The sequence below is a fragment of the Oculina patagonica genome, chromosome 7, assembly GCF_052425735.1.
Source record: "Oculina patagonica isolate OP01 chromosome 7, crgOcupat, whole genome shotgun sequence".
In the NCBI taxonomy this organism is placed as follows: Eukaryota; Metazoa; Cnidaria; class Anthozoa; order Scleractinia; family Oculinidae; genus Oculina; species Oculina patagonica.
This window is the reverse complement of record NC_135764.1, coordinates 31,881,535-31,901,645: the sequence shown is the minus strand read 5'-3', so window position 1 is coordinate 31,901,645 and position 20,111 is coordinate 31,881,535. Positions and strand designations below refer to the sequence as shown.

The window sequence follows — 20,111 nt, the reverse complement described above, 5'->3', positions numbered from 1 at the left end:
AAATTGGGATATTGTAAGGGGAACAAGATGAGCTGATCAAAGGGAGACTCTAAAAATAATGCCATACATTCCAGTCTCAGGAAAGCAATGACTCAAGATAAAAGACTGCATGTCACTTTCCAAATTTTTGTAGTAGGTCAGATTAAATCGCACAGTAATGAAATTTAAAATCTACGAATTAATTGAATGTTTATTAAACCATGCCGGTATAACAATCAATTTAATCCTTTTAAGAGTGCCAAGGTACACATTGGGTAACGTTTTTTTTTTAACTCCCCTGACCCTTGAGAAAAGTTGATAAACGAATAATACCACATGAAAGTACTGCTCAATAGCATTAACTTGAGTGGTCGAACTATGATGACGTCGTTTCATCTACACAGGCACTAACCACATTGCTGTATAACTCAAGTTTTCAGTTAACGTTTCGTTCAAAGTTTTCTCTTTCTATATTTGCAATTTAACGTTGTTTATAATAATTCCGGTGTAATTACTTTAAGCTAGTCCTCATGTAATCATCTAAGTTCACTGGGTCAGATCACGTGGGCTAGTAGCTTTAAACATTCCGTGTTGACAAGACCAATCCACCCACGCGAATTAATCAACTGAGTGCCTTCAGTCTGAGTTGTCAAATTGAAGTACATCTTTTCCTTGTTTGGGTAAAGGCATAAGTAGGAGACACAAAGATTCAAATTTCTTCGAAATAAATTCTCACACATCAACCTTCTGTTAGTTTTAAACACACAAACTGCCACGTTTCCATACATGTATTGGATCGGTCACCAGAATCACGCAATATTCACGGGCAATTACTTATATAGATTGCTAAGAGTCCACTTATCTCGGGAAACCCATTATACAACCAGTAGTAACAATAAAAATGTGGCCAATATTTTGCGAGTGAAAACGTGAACCGCACAAAGGCTAGCTGACTGATCGACTGCCCCTTGCATCGTGCGGCACCTCTAACGATCAGCCCATCGAAGTGTTTGCAGCGCAAAAGGTTGGTAAGAACTCTCTCTCTAACTTGAACAGTTTTGTTTTAGGAATCCACCTTAGCATTGATTTCCATATGTAGAGATTTTCGCTTCTGCTAAGTGTTACACATAGAAGGTTATTACGGGAGAGAGAAAATGACTTTTTTTTTTCAATGAGTTTAACAAATACTTGATTGTGGTATTGAAGCACGAAGTCCAAGCTAACTACACGCGGTGAGCTCATGTGCCTGGTTTCCTAACTATACCCCGGACTGATGCTTCTAGCCGACCAAACGTTTGACGACTGCAGTTTGTCTGTTAAAGCGGGGTAATGATTGTAATAGTCAACGTAAATTTTCAGGTTTTAATAAGTCTGACCGGTTTTTTGCGTGTGCGTATTTGATCATTTTGTTTAATTTTCCATTTATATTGATCGAGCCAGGAAAACCGCGTGAGCGAATTCGAAGCGGGATCGAGTGTGTATTTTTAGAAATCACGCGTAATACGTCATAGGCCTTGATTACCCTACCCTCCCCTCCCTGCAAATTTCTCACTGTATAAAAACCGTAAACGTTGGTTGTTTCGTCGGAAGTCACCGGCTGCTTGTCATGTTTTTGTTTTAGCGAGTGAGTTTCGACGATGGCTAGCGCTGAAGGGAAAGAAGTCGGTGAAGGTTTTGAAAATCCCATGGAAAAACACGCGCCATCGACCAAACCTTCATCGAGCGATGCTCCTTCGCTGAGGTTCAACGTTAACCAAGTTCATTTAGATCCAAACGAAGACAACGCATCTGATGCAGACGATCTTACCCCTAGAATGAATTTTCCAGAAACAACATCGCCAAATCGTCCACTATCTACACACGAAAGTGACACAATCGGCTATGCGACGCATGATGCAGTACCCATGACTGTGTTCTACCGAAACGACAACTCGCACTCGAACCCCGCGAAGAAGTCGCGACCAACACTACAAGAATTGAGAAAAGGTTTTGAGGAAGACCACGAGCAACAGGTATGGAGCCTATTTCCTGTGTTATATTACATCGCGAGCTTAGTAAATAATTATTTCTGATTATATATTGTCAGGAATTGTTCTATTATAAATGATGCGCACTTGAGAAGAGCTCTTAGCTTATATTTCGCGCGCGAAGGTTTGAAGATTGAAAGTGTAAATGTCTAATTTTCATATCTATTTTTTACGTCGTGGGATTATCTTTAGCGTAAAAAGAATTCTGCTCGTGAATTTTATCGGGTATTTTATTTTGCAATTTTTTGATTTTTTTACCGGACGAGAAAAACTCGGCGAAAAAACGATCGAAGAAAATTGCACACATCGAGTGCTTGTCAATGGAAGCATGTGTCGTTGTCAAGAACAAGATTGTACGATATTTCTGTGGTCGCAGTGTAGCTATATCACCTTTATTGTTTATTCATGATATACAGTATTATACATTTATAAACGAGTCCCATACTCGTTTTAGTTTTCTCTGGCTCTGTAAAATATTGCACAATCAACCTCAAGAAAACAGATTCTTGATTAAAATAATTTTAAGCTTAGGTTAGCTTATGTAAATTATCAAAAAAGTTGTGCTAATAATTTTAAATTTTAAGGTTAATCGCGTCACTGAACCGTAGTTGCTTAAGGAATGTCAATGTCTGGGTCATTTGAAATTATGCTAAGTAGTGACATCTTCCAATATTAATATTCTAACTACCTTTAAAATTCTTTGATATTCTCACTTTAAATTAATTACTTTTCCATGACAGTGTGCCCTTTCTTTAAGACAAAAGACTTTTAATTATTCTTGACTTGTAATTAAGTCATCAATTTAATTGCAGACCACTGTAATATTAATTCATAACCAGTGCTTTACCAAACAAAGAACTGACTGATGGATTCAAACTAATGTAAAATTTGCAAAAAATTTTACAAGTTTCACTTTCCAAAAAAAATTGCATAGAAAAAGAATTTCCAAGTATAAGGCGAGTGTTTCCACTGATAAGAGTGGGAAATGATCCTTCGAAAAAGGGGGATGAATAGGTTTGCAGATCGATGGATTTGGCCTTAAACCTTTTTAGCACATCAGGATAGCGGATTTTTGAAATACAACAAGCGGATTCGTGGATTTTGAAAATGCAGGGGATCGCGATTAGCTGAGAATTTTGGCCTGGATTTCGGACTCTTCGTGTCCAGGAAGTTTGGATCGTGGATACTGAACGAAGTTCAGATCACTTTGATTGATCTTCATTGGCATGTTGGTGCAACTGTCACAAAAACAAGCAATGAAATGAAACTTCTTTAAAAATTGGCAGAAAAAAAAACAGTAATAACTATTATCTACCACCTGTTACCACACAAAGACTTCAAGTAATGCAGTCTAAGATTTGAATGAAAATTGTGGGGATTGATGGATTTGGCCACACCACAGCACAGATTGGCGGATTTGCATACCCCTATTCACCCTCCTCAACAACAATAAAATTACCAATCTTAAGGAATTTTATTCTTACAGTTTTAAATTTTTTGCAACCCCACCTCAGAACCTCGAATTCTTTTGCAAGGCCCAGAACATCTTTGTCTCACAGAATAGATATTAATCTCACCTTCTTGCAAAGTTTTAGTTTTCCTATTCACTACCCTACATATGTTGCGAGTTTTCACAAGTTAATCTTTCTTGTCTTTTTCTAGTCCGTATAGGAACACTTCATGTATTTTCTTGAACAATCAAACAGCGTAAAATTGAGCGTTTTTCCATGTTTCTGTAGAGTTTCAGAAACAAAGCTTTCAGCAGTTCTGGGCATAAATTTTTCTACTGGCTTTTTTCTTAAATAACGTACCAACCTTTTTTGTCCACATCTAGGAAGAGCCTCAAAGTGTTGACAATGTTGAAAATGGTGGCATCGGCAGCGACGAAATTGTTATTCACGCCAAAAAAGACAAGAAGGCCAAGGTTGCTCCCAAGTTTGGATGGCTTAAGGGTGTCATGTTGCGCTGTCTCCTCAATATCTGGGGCGTTATGTTGTACTTGCGACTGACATGGGTGGCTGGACAGGCCGGGATTGGCTGGTCGACTGTTATCATTGTGCTGTCGGCAGTGGTGACAATGTTTACAACATTGTCCATGTCAGCTGTGTGTACCAATGGCGAAGTAAAAGGAGGTAAGCTGTAAACAGTGTTAACCCTTAGAGTAGTTTTCAAAACAGTGTCAAAAAATTCCAAACCAATCATGAGATTACTAAGCGTTAATCATATCCGCTAGGCTACTGACGACCAGCTGTCAGAATCCTGATTTTTTTTAGAAATCCTTCCCCTGGGCCAATAAAAAGGCTAATCGCAAGCAACTTAAGCTAAAGTAGGCTAACTGGAGTGCTATTTCAGGGCTTTGCTCCAAGGGCGCCTGGGTGCCTCAGGTGACTAACTTTTGTCTTTGGGCTACCAGATAATCTTATTTCTTTCATAAAAGCTTTATGCTGGACACCCAAGATCTCATAGTTTGGAACCTTTGGGCTCCTTGTGTAATTTTTCGTAGAGCACAGCCTTGTATTTAGGGTAACCCGAGTGCTGTGTAGTATGTATTATATGAACTGAGTGTTGGGTAGTATAATATGTCTTTAGCTGTCACACTACATATTGGACTGAGTGCAGAAAAGTCAGGGGACAAGTTATGATGATTTGTAAAATTAAAATGTTAGTCATCAAAATTAACTTTCCTTTTTTATTCCTGACCAAGTTTTCTATTAAAACTAAAAATGTTAGTTGTATTCTACTAAATTTATCAAGGTACTGTTGCAAAGTTAAGTTCATGCTACAGTCAACTCTCGCCTTGTGGACACCCCGCTATTGCGGACACTTGCTATTACGGACAAAATCCAGATCCCCGACGAAAGAGGTTTGACTGGAAATGACTCTCGCTATTACGGACTCTCGCTATAACGAACACTAAACGATGCCCTGGGCGTGTTCGCTATAACAAGAGTTGACTGTACAATGTATCATGTTTATTAATGTGTCATTTTCTTGTCCTCAGGTGGTGCATACTATTTGATTTCCCGCAGTCTCGGCCCAGAGTTTGGCGGCTCCATTGGTTTAATCTTTTCTGTTGCTAATGCCGTAGCTGTTGCTTTGTATGTTGTTGGTTTTGCCGAAACTGTGAAAGACCTAATCAAAGAGAACGGTGGTGATGTGGAGGTGCTTGGCGAACTCAACATCATACGCATTGTCGGCATTCTAACAGTGATTCTGTTACTATGTGTAACCCTTGTTGGCTTGGAGTGGGTCGTGCGCACTCAGATGTTTCTTCTCTGTATCCTGCTCGTCTCTATTGTCGATGTCATTATTGGCACTTTCATGGGGCCACAAAATGACAAAAGTAGTGCAAGGGGATTCATTGGCTTGGATCTCAACCTGTTCAAGGAAAACTTTGGGCCGGCTTATCGCGAGGGTGAAAATTTCTTTTCCGTATTTGCAGTGTTTTTCCCAGCAGCCACTGGTATCTTGGCAGGGGTAAACATCTCTGGGGATCTGAAGGATGCGCAGAAAGGAATTCCCAAGGGAACCTTGTGGGCCATTTTGATCAGTACCATTGTATATGTGCTTCTTGATTGGCTGGCTGCCGCTTGTGTCTTGCGGGATGCTTCTGGAGTGATTTTAGCTGCAGCTGTTAATCAAACAATGAATGCGACAAGTGCTCCTCCACATCAGTGTGCCGCTGACTTTTCCTGCGAGTATGGGCTTATGAATGATTTCCAGGTATGCTTAACAAAATCAATCTTATTCTGCCAAAATGTGAAATCCATTGTTTAAATGATATTTTTTTTTTACTTTTTTCATAGTAGAAAGACTTACCCTAACAACATCTAAGGGACTTGTGGCTAATTGTTTTACATGCGTCTTAAATGTAAAACAAAGAAACAGTCTGAACTAATTATAATGAGTGTTTGCTAAAATTGCCCTAAAGAAGATTAATTTGAAAATAGCTCCTAACTGTTGAAATTTGAAATAACCTCCCAGCCAAGTTGATCCGAAAAGTGTTTTCTACAAAAGCACCTTGATCTTTTATCTGTTATAAGTGGCAAAAAAAAAAAAAAAAAAAAAAAAAATTTTTTTTTTTCGCCTCTTCCGCTCGTTTTTGGCGTTTGTTTGGTTTTTGGGGGTTGCTTTTGTTTCGGGGTTTTGTTTTGTTTTTTCGGGTTTTAGTACATGCCATTATAAGTGGCCACTGAAACTTGACGTGGTATGTCTGAAAAGCTCTGATAATGCAAGGTAGCTTTTACTCATTGTTATTGTTTGTACGCATTTGATCCTCTGTTATATGTTATCCAATGTGAGCCATTAAATATTATTTTTAAAGCCTGCAATGTGTGCAATTATCTATGCAGCTATACTCCCTGCACGCATTACTTACCGTAATATGTATGATGCAAATTCATAGTAAGTTGGTACATTGACAGAGGTTGTAAAACCTTTTAAAAAAGTGTCTTACATTTGTCCAGCTTGTTGAGATCACCTTAGGCTAAAAGTGAAGAAACTTCTTTTGCATTCATCAAGAAAATGCAAACTTAAGGAAATTAATGTTGAATGAGTGTCTTTATATCAGATAAAGACACAGCTAAATTTCATGTCCAATTTTGTTGGCAAAAATAACCCAAACTCTAAATGTCAGTGCAAGAATGAAAAGATCTGCATCTGGTCAAGCCATTCAATAAACTCGTAGTTTGTGCTTTATCAAGTCTTAAAAACTCGGCTGCGCCTCGACTGAACCTTGTGTTTTAAACTTGATAAAGCACTCCTGCTGGTTTATTAAACATTACAAAAACTTAAATAAGGTATCATACAATATTCTTTCTTTTCTTTAAAGGTTATGGAGAAAATTGCAGCATGGGGACCAATAGTTACTGGAGGTATCTTTGCAGCCACTCTCTCTTCCGCCTTGGCTAGTTTAGTTGGAGCACCAAAGACTTTTCAGGCTCTTTGCAAGGACAACATCTTTCCTGGAATCCATTACTTTGGTACTGGGGTGAGTATTCAACTGAAATGCATGACAGTCATGGCAAGATTGTTTTACCACTATTCTTGAGCCATTGTATTTTAGTGTAGTGCCGTTTCTTTACTCTCTTTAGTTCTGTGTGTAGCATTCTGTGCAGAGCTTTTCAAAGTCTTCTGCATAGTCCTTTATTATGCATGAATGGGAGACGCAGTGGACTTATGGTTAGCACGCTAGACTCCAGATGGAGCAGTCTGGGTTCGAGCCAGGGCTCAAGACTAACGGCAGCCAACTGGCCAAAGGCTACTAAAATTTAGGTTTTGGCTACCAGGTTTGGCATTCCTACTAGCCATTTGTCTAGTGAAAAACTCGGAAAAGTCAACTGTTTTTGATAGAAATCAATATACCTGACTAGTGAAAAATTACTTTTGGCTAGTAAAATCTGACATGTCACTAGCCAGTAAACCAGTGAGTTCACAAGTTAGTCTCAAGCCCTGTCGAGCCCTGGCTGAGGTCACTCCATTGTGTTCTTGGGCAAGACACTTTTAATTACTCTTGTAAAGCCTCTCTCCACCCAAGTGTATAAATGGATACCAAATGTTTGGGTCACCTGACCTCAGATACATTTTGTTTTTTTCTTCATGATCAAACTTTGGCTTTGCTCTCTTGACAGGTGGGGCCTGGTGACGAGCCTCGTAGAGGATACATCCTTACATTTCTCATCGCCGGAGCCTTCATTGCCATCGGAGAGCTGAATGTCATTGCGCCAGTCATTTCAAACTTCTTCCTCATGTCATATGCACTCATTAATTATGCAGTGTTTGCAGCGTCGCTTGGCAAATCCCCAGGATGGAGACCCTCATTCAAGTACTATAACATGTGGGTTTCCCTGATGGGGGCTCTGGTGTGTATTGTGATCATGTTCCTCATCAACTGGTGGGCCGCCCTGGTGACTATTGTTATCATCATCGCATTGTACAAATATGTGGATTACAAGAAACCTGAGGTGGGTTTTTATTCTCTCGTTTTAATTGTTAAAACCACCTTATAGAGTATAAGAGTATAGTAAGCAAAGTACTGCTGCTCAATAGCTTTCATTTGAATGGTCACACATAAGGGTTTTACCTACATAGTTTAACGTTCAAACCACCATATACAGCATACACTGTACATGTAAAACAAATTAATAGTTCAACATGACAGTTTTGCTTAGCAGCTTTCATTTGAATGGTCATACAATGCGGTTTTTATCTACAGACTTAACAGTTAGAACCACCTTGTACAGCATAATAAACAGTACCACATGAAAGTACTGCTCAATAGTTTCATTTGAATGGTCACACACTAGTATTTCACCCACAGATTAAAAAAATAGAACCACCTTGTACAGCATAATAAACAGTACCCCATGAAAGTACTGCTCAATAGCTTTCATTTGAATGGTCACACACTAGGATTCCACCCACAGATTAAAAAAATAGAACCACCTTGTACAGCATAATAAACAGTACCACATAAAAAAACCAAACAATAGCTTTCATTTCAATGGTCACACACTAGGTTTTCAACCACAGACTTAAAAGTTAAAACCACCTTGTACAGTATAATAAACAGTACCCCTCTGGTCCACACAGCGGTCAAACGCAGCACGCGTGCGTAGTTCCTGTGTTATTCCCGCCAAACTTTTCCATACAAAGTCTTAAATTTTTCGAAAACTTTCGCTTTAAAGGCAAAAGTAAACGCCGTCCCTGGAAAGTTAAGGTTTATACGCCGCTTATGGATTGGAAATTTGATAATTCATCTTCACTGAGTGTCCCAGCTTGAACTTTTCTTTCACCGTACTATTTCTTTAACAACTTCTTACAAAAGTTTGCCCACTTTCAAGATGAAAGTTCGAGGCGGTGAAGACCGGATGTGACGTCAATTTTTGCGTTTGACCGCTGTGAACCACTGGTCACACTCTAGGGTTTCACTCACTTTATTTGCACAGCAGTTTGGTTTTTAAAAGAACATTTTGCACTAAAATTTCTGAGGTCTAACAGAGCCATTACATGTAGTTTTTTAAAACTCTGTTATAGGTCAACTGGGGTTCATCTGCGCAGGCGTATACTTACATCCGGGCACTTCGCTTCACCTACCGCCTCAACGCTGTTGAAGAACACGTGAAGAACTTTCGTCCCCAGTGCCTCGTGCTAACTGGCTCTCCCAAATCCCGACCTGACCTTGTTCACTTGGTGTCACACATCACCCGTAACAGAGGTTTGATGGTTTGCGGTCAAGTCAAGATTGGTCCATTTGGAACTGTGTCGGGTTATGAGGACAGTTGGTTAAAACAGAACAAAATAAGAGCATTCCATACTATTTGTTCAGGTAAAATTGAGTTACTTTAAGAAAGCTTGCAGAAGCTTATAAGGTGATAATAGTTTTCTTTTACAGCAGTCGCCTAACTGGCGTGGTATCTACATTAACGAAGGGCCCACTCTCAAATAAACGCATCATATCTGATAAACGCTACCCCCTGAAGTGTAAAGCTTGTATCAGACGCCCCTTGTTATAAACGCCCGTGTCTCACGACTAATAGACGCCCTCCGAGAATCACCTTAAAACCAAGGTAAAGCTTCATAGATTAAAATCGCGCAATTAATTCAGTTTTTTGCTTGACTGGAACATCGAAGAGGCCAACGATGCCAACATTGTGGACTCCGATGACGATAAAAACATCGCTATCGAACTATGAACGACGTAACCCGGCTTGCATCAGCACAGAATGGATTAGTCTCCTCCCACAAGTTCTAGCTCCACGAGCGAATTACGCGTCTAATTTGTTGTGGACGTTGTTACACTTAAAAGTGAAATAGATGCGATCTCTAATAAACGCGTCGTATCTATATATCGCCCCCTCTACGAACCCTAAAATTTAATAGACGCCCAGGCGTTTATTAGATCATTTACCCCTTTTATCAACAATTCTTACCTAAACTAGCGTTGATAAGTAGCCAGGAATAAAGTTGTTGTTGTAGAGTATTGGTGTTCTGTTTTAATCTCACCCTAGCACCCAATTTCCGTGAGGGAGTCCGCGTCATGCTGCAGACGGTAGGCCTGGGTAAGATGAAACCCAACACGGTGGTGCTCGGTTATAAGCGAGACTGGAAGAAGCTTCTGAAAAGCGCGAAAGGAAGACAGGACGTGGAGGAATATGTGAACGTCGTTCACGATGCCTTTGAACTGGACTTTGGCGTTGCGATTCTGCGGGTTAGAGGCGAGATCGACTTGAACGAGTGGAGTGTATTCGAGGGGGAAGACTGGCTTGCTGAGGAAGAAGAAGGAGAAGTTTTATCTGATGTGGATTTGAGTGAGAAGGTGGATGGCGAGGGTGTTGTTTCTTCGGAGAGTCAGAGCGAGAGTAACCCAAGAGTGTTCCTTGTTGAAAGATTAAACAGCGAAGACCAAATTGCCAGACCCGAGGAGAATGCCAAGAGACAAGCAAGTTTCGAAGAGTACCAGTTAGAGGCGATCAAAGCAAAACCTGAATTGGGCGAAGATGAGACGAGCGATGAAGCTAAGAAGTTGGTCACGGACCGAGTCGACGTGAAAGATGCTGCCACGAGCAAAGGCGATGAAGAAAGTCCAAATGTAGTGAAAAAAGGCAAGTTTAAAGTAACAGTCAGCAAACCGCCAAACGAAGAAGAAGATGAATCAGAGGATAAAGTAGACGAGACAACGAAGCTTACAGAGCGCGTCGAGCCGCAGAAACCAGTGGAGGTGGTGCAAGAAGATGCGTTCAAAGAGAAACCCAAAGGAACCATTGATGTGTGGTGGCTGTTTGATGATGGCGGCTTGACCATCCTCATACCGTACTTGCTGTCAATTCACAGCTACTGGAAGGACTGCAAGTTGAGAATCTTCACGCCCGCCTCGACTCACGCGCTCAAGAGCAACGAGCTGAGAATGGCGAACCTGTTGAAAAGGTTTCGCATCGACTTCACCAGCGTGGTGGAGGTTGAGGGAATCAATGTGCAACCCTCAAGCACTAGCATGCACAACTTCCTGAAACTGCCAGTCAAGGATGAATTCCCAGACATAAGAACTCTGGAGAAAGACAGGAAGACCATGCGTAATATTCGTCTCGGGGAATTGATCCGTCAACATTCCAACGATGCCAAACTGATCGTTATCACCTTGCCCGTCCCGAAAGTTGAGATGACGTCACCGCTCTTGTACATGAGCTGGCTGGAGGTGTTGTCAGCGGCTTCTCCACCTGTCCTAATGGTCCGTGGTAATCAGCAGAGCGTTTTGACCTTCTACAGCTAGTCCAGTTTGTATATGCTTTAGTTACATGTAGGTGTCATTCCCTCCTTGTAGAATCAGTTGACGTTTAGCTTCTCCAGGGATTTACGCCCGCTTTCAGTGCTACGTGCATAGCCATCTTTCTACATCCATCTTTGGACATCGTCTTTCTACGTTCTGTTTGAAATGAGCAAATCAAAACCGATCCATACCGGGATTGGTTTCATGCAAATGAGCCCACAAGTTCAGAAGGTCATGCTAGTGGGCTGTGATTGGCGGATTTTGATCTGTCTTGTTTGTTTAGCACGTCGAAAGATGGATGTCGATAGAAAGCCGCTCAGTATACACGTAATACTGAAAGCGGGTGTAAAGTAGACCCCATTAGTTGTTCTTGACTGACGGTAGAATTTAAAATTTAGCACCATGTATAAAAAGGTTTTGGTTATACAACATACCATCTGAGTGGTTGCATAGTTGGTTTAGAAGTATAGTTTATAAAACGTGTGGAAGTTTGCGCGTGCATTTTCTACTTCTGAGATTTTAAGAACCTTTTGTATAATTATACTACTACTGTATATGCTAAGTCGTAGGATATGTACTAAATTTTTAATTATTTAATACCACATGAAAAGAATACGATGACTAGCATTTTTGTGGGAGGGGTGGGTGGGAAGTTGAAGGGTAGTTAAAAGTGGGGAGTAGGGATTTAAAATGTGTGTTTGGGAAGGAGCCCATGACCTGGTTTGGGTAATTTACCGCATAATCTTAAAGCAAATTAGTGAATTTAAATTTAATGTTCTGCGGGGCAGAACTATTATTTGTTATAACATAACAACGCTAAGCTGAGAATATTTAATTTTATTTAAAGGATATAAAAACCAGTAACGTAATTCTATCTTGCGATATTGCATGGAAAGCGTAAGCGATGAGATGTAACTTTGCAAGTTAACTGGAGTTGCTTAAAATTGTATGAAGATCGTTTGGTTGTAATGTTAAATTTGTACTCCAAAACGGAAATTCCTCACGTAAAGAGGGAAAATGGAGTTAAATTGTGGTACCGATTGGAACTGTTATTATGAAATTATACTAAGTGACAGAACTCAAGTGAAGTCATGCAAAAATGATATGGTAATAATATAGAACACTTTCGTTACGTAGATTAGTTTAAATTTCTTTAAAGTACAATGATTTGTTGGTTGTTGAGATTTTGAAAGATTACCGAAGAGTTGAATGAAATTTGCACAAAATTTCAAGATTACACTTTTAAGGATATAAAATTGTTAATGCGTGTTACATTTGTGAGTTTGTGTGCAAAGTCGTCAGGATTATCTGGAATATAATACCAAAAGTTGTTAAGTAAACTCCAAGAATACTACGCAACGTTTCAAACTGGAAATATTTAATTTGACAATTTTTAATTTTAAAATTTATCTTACTAAACTGTTAAAGCACTAAACTTTTTTAATTTGCACCGGTTTTTGTTTCTAGTGTGTGACTTGAACTGTATAAAACTGGGTTCCTGTTTTTCCGCGCCTACCGGCGTTTACGTGTTTTCCTGCGCTTTCGGGTGTTAACGTGTTTTAACGCGCTTGCCGGCAACAAGTGTGAAGACAAAAAGATGTTTGTAGTTTGGTTCCTTTTTCCACCGTTGTGCACATAGTTGTTAAAATTAGTGTAAATATGTAGAGTCCGTTTACAATCTTTACATTTAACTTTATAAGCCTGCGTAATTACAACTCTGATATATCTGTGAATAGGAACTTTCTTCGTGCAAATAGATGGTAGTGAAATATGCCATTTTTTTAAACCGGCTTATATAGTCGAGTGTAAACAGGCCAGCAACGTGTTATTTACTAAACGACTACTATTTACTTATTTACAAGCACAAAGGAATGTAAACAAGTTCAATTATTTAGCACCTTCGGTATAATTATTTAAGTGGTGTGTTTACCGTATTTATTCAATTAAGCGCCCTGGGCGCTTATTAAATTTTTGGACCTTGAGAGTGGGCGCTTATTCGAGGCTGGGCGCTTATTAAATTTTCGCGATTTTCAACAAAAAGAAGTCTATTTTTGTAACAAAACAAAGCAAAATTTTGACTGTTCATTGAAAATTTTTGAAAAATAGTAAGAAAACTCGTTCATGAGGGAAGTCTTCTTAGTAGAACTTAGTCACTTTCAATAATCAATACTCCTCTTGTGCACTTCAGTTTCTTGAAGGGTGAGGGGTGGGCGCTTATTCGAGGCTGGGCGCTTATTAACTTTTCCTACCTTCAGGGTGGGCGCTTATTCGAGGTGGGCGCTTATTCGAGGTTGGGCGCTTAATCGAATAAATACGGTATTAATGCATGGATTTTTTTTAGCAAAACACCGCGTTAAATATCGTTTTTGATATGAAAAGAACAATTTTCTTTGAGAATTAATACAGCAAAATGTATTGCGACGCTGTCACTTATTTAGGTTTTGATTGACATGTTTATGTTGGCTTCCCCATTGTTCAATTCACCAATTAAATTGCAAGTTCGATAATTTTGCGCGCGCGGCCCTCTGTTCTGATTGGCTAAAAAGCTGGTAAACCAACAAAAGGCTGTCAAAACTTTAACGAGTGGCAGTGTCGCCATCCCGAGAATTTAATCTCGGCATGCGTCGATCTCCTAGGTAACAGTTACCAGAGAGAGGACCAGGGATGTTATTTATAGCAGAACGTAAAAGTTAACGATCAAGTCCAAATGCTTTAATGTTAGAATTTTTGCGCAAGAAGGCGAAATGCCGTCTTATTGATGACTTTTATGACTACACTTTGAGGATTGTATCTTTTTATATCAAGTTTTGTAGTTTTTCAGTACTGTGTTCGTTTATACGCGAATAAAGGTTTCCAGTTTGATAAACAGTTTGCTCTGATTCACTGAGGTTTAGAAGGAGTCGTAGGGGCAATAAAGCCCCTCAATATATTAAAATTCTAACAGCTCCGAGGGTTCGGGAAATAAAACTTTAGTATCTATTAGGATCGAGGGATAAAATTTATGTTTTCTTTTGCTTTATTCTGGTAAACCTCTGGACCAAGTCCTGAAATTCTCAGGAAGTTGAAGTTGGCCTATTTAAATAGTCTAAATACGTGGCAACTTATGAAAAATACCCACCCCTAACCCTTAGAAGGGAATCCTGCTCTGAGGATAAACAACGTGGTCTCAGCTTTGAAGTTAGTATTGACAAGGGCGAAAATTTTCACCCTGCGTTGACTTGATTCGCACGTGCTTTGGCTACAGGCCCGACCATCGTGTCCTAAGCAACTTTCCACCTGTTTTATTTTGCTTACAAGTTGAACACTATCCCACTGGCAGTCTTACTACAGCAGTTTTTCAAGGATAGTTTTGGGGTGCGTATTCGGAAAGCGCGAAAGGCGAGTGCCTTTCCACGTTTCCCAAACGCGCTCCAAAACTACACAGGCGCCTGCAGGCCCGTAGGGTGGATTCTATTGAGGGGGGTCCTTTTATTTTTTGGGAGGTAGCCTCTAGCGGGATCTGGGGGCATGCCCCCAGGAAATTTTGCAAATTTAGGTTCTCTTAAGTGCAATTTTCTTGCATTTTGACATCATTTCTGAGGTGGAATGCATTTTCCTTTAATATTAGCTCTTCGGAAAGTCGAAAAAAATTTAGGGGGTTCGTTCGAACCCCTCGAACCCCCCACCCTACGGGTCTGGCCTGAGACCGGCGTCTAGCAAAGAACAACAGCACAGAGAAGACAAGTTTTATAAGGCCAGTTGAGTACACAAGAATGTTAGCCCAATGGTAAGTGAGTTTTGAACAGCAACAAAACATAAGAAACAGCAGACTCCTTGCCCTTCAAAGAACAACTTGATACTCCATAGCCCGTAAGCAGGCTCACGTTCAGGATCACGCGGGCAAGCAGCAAAGCCGAGAGAACGCTTTTTCGAGCTTTTTGTCGCATGCTCATGCTCGCTAACCTGCGTTGCAGACGAACTAAATCGAAACTAAACCCCGGGGTTGAGTTCGTATGCAACGGCAGGCTAATGATGCTCGCAGACTAGCTTCAGTTCCTTGCGTTTTTCTTTACTCCTCTTTTTTCGCGAGTACAAAACTTGCTGGGGCGGACCCAGGATTTCGAGAAGGAAGGTTCGAACAAATGGACCGCCGAAGGCGCGCCCATCTGTGGGGGTCCGGGGGCATGCTCCGCCGGGAAATTTTGAAATTTAGGTCCTCGGAAATGCGATTTCCAGCGTTTTGAGGGATGATTGTGGACAGTTTAATACCTCAACAAACCATCTATTTTTAAAGCTATTTTATTAAACAAGGACTACGTTTAAGTCTTTACAATAATCAACTGACACCTACAAAATGAAACTAAAATCACTGTAATATATTTGTCTTCGCTATTTAATGTGTTCTAAAAAGTCACGCTTAAGATTCCTCAAAAATGGGATTAACGAGTAGCATTCTACGAGGTTGTTCTTCGGCTAATTTCGGAACTATAGCATCGTAATCGACAGGCTTTTCATAATTTGAACAAAAACAAATTGAGTTTCTTCGAAGCTGTAAGGCAGGTTGAAGCGCGTCTGGTTTGTCCGTCTCTGATTGCCATTTTCTCATCCAACGATCATATTCAATGTCGAGAGTCTGTGGGCTTGGGATATCTGACATATACATCTCGGAGACTACAGCAATGTCTACATTTTTGCCAGCATCAATGGAAGGAAGCGCTTATATGAAACAAATTTTAGACTGGCATTTTGTTTCGTTCACTTATGTTCTTTCGTCAGAAACCGCTCGTGTTAGAATGTTTTTTCTTTCAGTTTAGGGGGTTCGACCGAACCACCCGAACCACCCCTGGATCCGCCCCAGACTTGTGCGCATCTATCCCCTCAAGAGTGCTAAAGGACCTGCCCCTAAAGCATGATCAGCTAGCTATGTTTGCATGATTTGACTGCGGCTCCTCGCGCGTTCCTCGCGCGCGGCGCTCGCGCTCAGGGCTCCAGTCTCTCGCGGTTGACTTCCTATCAGGCTGTGCGCACGCCAGTATATTCCTTTCCCATCGCTCGAACAGCACACAGCATCTTCACTGCAAGGTAGTTGGTTGTATCTTCTTCCATCGCTTAGATTTAAACTCAGTTTAGGCATTGAATACTTTTAAGGTGTACTCTAGGAACACTTTTTCACGACAAGCTTATTATTACTGGAAAAGTGTGCACATTTCGTTCGATATTTTGACATGTTTGGGTGTTTATGTTGCAGATGACACCTGCAGTAGAAAACCCTCCGGCCGAAGAAGAGGCGAATGCTGAAGGTAGGAGACGTTTTTCTTTCTTGAAAATATAATAATTGTAAGTGTTGATACTTATAAATTTAACTTCTACAGCGTTTTAGACTGGAAATTTTGCCGAGAATTTTCCCTGGTATTATTTTTGACAGTGACGCAATTTGCAGGGTTGGAAATCATGGCTACACCTTGACATGAGAAAAAAATTGTAGTCACATTGCCAACGCCTTGATATAGTTATTCCTTATTCTAAAACGTATTTCTGCACTGCTGCTTACTTGGATAAAGAAACAGTAAACATACGAACTGATAAGTTTATCTACCGAAGCATGTCACAATGTCATGCGAACGCACGTGCTACAGATTAAAATTATAAATTTATTTGCATCCATTTGTTTAAAATTCTCGTCTCTATTAAAGGTTGAAGAATGAACAGTGCTTCATCAAAATTACTTGGCATTGTTTCTAGAATAGCTGAGGCCCCTTTCTGTAACTGTTTACCCAAAGAATTTATGAGTATCTGTGTATCATGGATTACACTGTATGTAGGGTTTTCCCTGTGGTCTTATTGGGAGACAGAAATATGAAATGAATGTTCTCTATGAGAAAATTAGTCCTGTGTTTGTGCAAGTAGTTCCTATTGTTTAGGACTTCTAATATGATTGCTATAAAGTCCCCCATTGATAAACTTGGCAACTTAGCATGTTTTGATGGCTGTTTTGGCCAGTACACTGTATTTCGACAAATGGCAACTTAAAAAAAAACAAACAAAACTGCAAGGCTAATCATGCTATGTGAAAAGTAAACTCTGTGAGACACCAACACAACTAGAACCGATACAGCAGGATGGCAAGCACAACTTCGAATATCAGAATTTTTTAGCCCTGTTTTCTATGGTAGCTAAGATACCCTCAAAACAAAGGAAGCAGCCGAGCATTCTGTAATGTCAGTTTGTATTTGTAACAGTTATTTCAGGCACAGAAAGTGACAGTGATGATGAATTACCAGAACTCGAGGAAGGAGATGCTGGTCAGCCAACTATTTCAAGCGATGTTGCTGCCGCTGCTGGATTAACAGAAGAACCAGTCAGCAAAGCTAGACAAAGCCGAGGCGAAAAAAAGGCCCGGAAAGCAATGTCAAAACTTGGACTTAAAAGTATTGCAGGAGTTAACAGAGTAACAATAAGAAAATCCAAAAATATACTGTTTGTTATAAACAAACCCGACGTTTACAAGAGTCCAGCTTCAGACACTTACATTGTGTTTGGTGAGGCAAAGGTATGTGCAGTACAAATGTTATGTTTTTGTTTAGGCTATGTCCGTAGTAGTGGGAGTTATTTTCAGTAATTCTTATTCACCAGGACTTCAACTCCTGTCCGTAATAACAGGGTGTCCATAATAGCGAGATGTCCACAAGGCGGGAGTTAATTGTTTGGAGAAATTAAAAGAAAAAATATTGAGAACCTTTTGATATTGCCGTTGTTTGTCATATCCGGATCCTACACTCTTTCTTTTCTGGAGGGAATGTACAATGTAAAAATGTGTAGGTGAAAACAACAGCAAGTATTACATAAACTCAATAAAACATTGTTAGGTCGCAAGAGATTCAGTAAGGTTTGCAACAGGTGGGCATCAGGGTTTTGCACCCAGGCAAAGTATCAGTAAGACCCTACCCTCTTTGTTTATTTGAAGTAGGTTGAAATGTTGTTAAGATGCAAAGTTGTGTTCACAGCAAGTCAATGTGCCCGGTGTCTGCCCCTTAATGAAACCCCTGTTGGTCGTCTTGCTTACAATGTAGTTACTGTTAAAGTAGCAATGTGCCCAATGACGATAAAGATGCCTTATGGTGAGGAGTGTCTGCCTGACTTGAAAGCCAGCTTTCTTATGTTTGTGTTTGTTGTGAATATATGTTAACACCGCATACATTGTACATTCCTGTGTTGTGTAACACCCACACATGGCTGGATGGTCAGGTACGATGGTGTCCACTGATCTAAAGATTATGAGAGCTGAGGGCACAATAGTCACAATAACAATAGCCTGAGGGGGACTATTGCTTTTAATTTTTTTCTGGTTCATTCTAAGAAAACATCTTATTGTATTTCCTGCAGATTGAAGATTTGAGCCAGCAAGCCCAAGTACAGGTAAGCCTGTGAATATTGATCACCTTTTCCATCCCCCCTTTTCTTGATTTACTGAAGAAGGGTTAATTCACAGGCTACATGAGTGAACCAATTTGAAAATAGACAGTTTAGAGTAAACAGGATCTTCCCTTTGCTGCTGAAGTATTGTGCAACTGAAGCCAACCCAGACTTGATCTCTACATCCCTTCTTTAGATATGGATTCTTATTTGATCACAACTTTTTTCTGGTGATGAGTTACTTCTCTAAAAAAGATGTTGTAAATGTCCAAAGCTCTTTCCTTTGGGAATTGGTGTACATTAAAATGTCAATTTTTTTTAAACCACTTCATATGCAAATAGTCATCTAACACAGAAACTTTCAACACTTCAGGCCGCTGAAAAATTCAAGGCACCCCAGCCAGCTCCTGTCATCCAGGAAGCAAAGGCAGCTACGATCGAACAAGAAGAAGAATCTGAAGAGGAAGAGGTTTGTGGAGCAACTTAAACAGTTTGATGATAAACTTCTCAGCAATACTCCAGTATAGTTGGTTGCATCATGAACATGTCATGAAGAAAAACACGGTTTAACTTGGGCAGGAGGTCACACGATAAAACTGCATGGCTGGAAGGGCAGGCATAATGGCTCCACAGACCCAGTCTGCATGACTGCTGCAATGTGCCACTGACCAGCACTAGTTCCAGTCTAACTTGGCCTAAATTCCATTCCAGCATTGGTTTGGGTCTTACTTAGCTTAAATAAATTAAGCCACATAAAAACAAAGCTTGATCTGAGTAATGTTGCATGATTTGTCATCAAACATTTGAAGTTTGGCAGATCATTATGTGAACTTTTGCACCAAAAATACATCATGCCCACAATGAACAGAAACAAATTCAGCCACTGTTCAGTACTGAGTTAGTATTGTCACACTGCCATCAAACATAGTTGTGCCAGGCTGAAGGAGAAAGAAACAAAATAGATTGAAATCCACTTATCAGAACCCATGGATATTAAGTAAACTTTTTTGTATACTGAGGAGTATAGTGAGTGAGATTATTGATGGCAGCATTGAGTTTTGAACTACAGAGGATGGCAGATTACTGAAAATCACTAACTTGAATTATAGGTTGATGACAGCAAGGTAGAAGAAAAAGATATCGAACTCGTTAGGCAGCAAGCTAATGTCTCAAGATCTAAGGTGAGTCCTCATCTAATAACACCAGTTGTACATAGTGCCTGAAAGTGAATTTTATGTAGTAAAAATAAATGTTCTAAATTTATTGCCAACGAGACAGCCGAGCCAAGAGGCGAGGCTGTCAAGGCGGCAGAATCATAGAGCCGTGTGCTTATGAGTGTATAGGCAGAGAAAATCTTAAGTTCTGCGTAAGGGACTTGTTTTTGACCATATTTGGGTGTAAGTAAATCCCATATTTGGGTTGAATTGTTCTTCCCAACTGGTTCCCAG

At 40.1% G+C, this 20,111-nt stretch overlaps 2 protein-coding genes across 3 annotated transcripts; both read left to right on the top strand.

Moving 5' to 3' along the window:
- The first annotated feature begins 740 nt into the window (after window positions 1-740).
- Window positions 741-13,194, top strand: LOC144660034 (solute carrier family 12 member 1-like). 2 transcript variants are annotated; one of them, XM_078520581.1, is made up of 8 exons: window positions 741-1,003; window positions 1,601-1,991; window positions 3,841-4,138; window positions 5,008-5,729; window positions 6,838-6,996; window positions 7,637-7,969; window positions 9,042-9,333; window positions 10,016-13,194. In XM_078520581.1, the coding sequence occupies exons 2-8, from the start codon at window positions 1,617-1,619 to the stop codon at window positions 11,272-11,274; spliced, it is 3,438 nt and encodes a 1,145-aa protein (XP_078376707.1). In that variant the 5' UTR covers window positions 741-1,003; window positions 1,601-1,616; the 3' UTR covers window positions 11,275-13,194. The 2 variants fall into 2 exon arrangements, with proteins under 2 accessions (XP_078376707.1, XP_078376708.1); XM_078520582.1 differs by lacking the exon at window positions 741-1,003 and having other exon boundaries at window positions 1,485-1,991.
- Window positions 13,195-16,242: 3,048 nt separating this feature from the next.
- Window positions 16,243-19,982, top strand: LOC144659386 (nascent polypeptide-associated complex subunit alpha-like). Its single transcript, XM_078519795.1, has 7 exons — window positions 16,243-16,332; window positions 16,499-16,550; window positions 17,490-17,800; window positions 18,634-18,666; window positions 19,037-19,132; window positions 19,773-19,844; window positions 19,959-19,982. Exons 2-7 carry the CDS (start codon window positions 16,499-16,501, stop codon window positions 19,980-19,982), a joined length of 588 nt encoding a protein of 195 aa, XP_078375921.1. The 5' UTR covers window positions 16,243-16,332.
- The last annotated feature ends 129 nt before the right edge of the window (window positions 19,983-20,111 follow it).

What these genes read in the sequence shown, in the direction of transcription:
- LOC144660034 (XM_078520581.1), top strand. Translation starts at nt 1,617, where the DNA reads ATGGCTAGCGCTGAAGGGAAAGAAGTCGGTGAAGGTTTTGAAAATCCC. An exon ending in GGCTTATGAATGATTTCCAG is followed by an intron (nt 5,730 to 6,837) that starts GTATGCTTAACA and finishes TTTTCTTTAAAG; the next exon opens with GTTATGGAGAAAATTGCAGC. An exon ending in ATTCCATACTATTTGTTCAG is followed by an intron (nt 9,334 to 10,015) that starts GTAAAATTGAGT and finishes ATCTCACCCTAG; the next exon opens with CACCCAATTTCCGTGAGGGA.
- LOC144659386 (XM_078519795.1), top strand. Translation starts at nt 16,499, where the DNA reads ATGACACCTGCAGTAGAAAACCCTCCGGCCGAAGAAGAGGCGAATGCT. An exon ending in GCCAGCAAGCCCAAGTACAG is followed by an intron (nt 18,667 to 19,036) that starts GTAAGCCTGTGA and finishes TCAACACTTCAG; the next exon opens with GCCGCTGAAAAATTCAAGGC. An exon ending in AAGAATCTGAAGAGGAAGAG is followed by an intron (nt 19,133 to 19,772) that starts GTTTGTGGAGCA and finishes CTTGAATTATAG; the next exon opens with GTTGATGACAGCAAGGTAGA.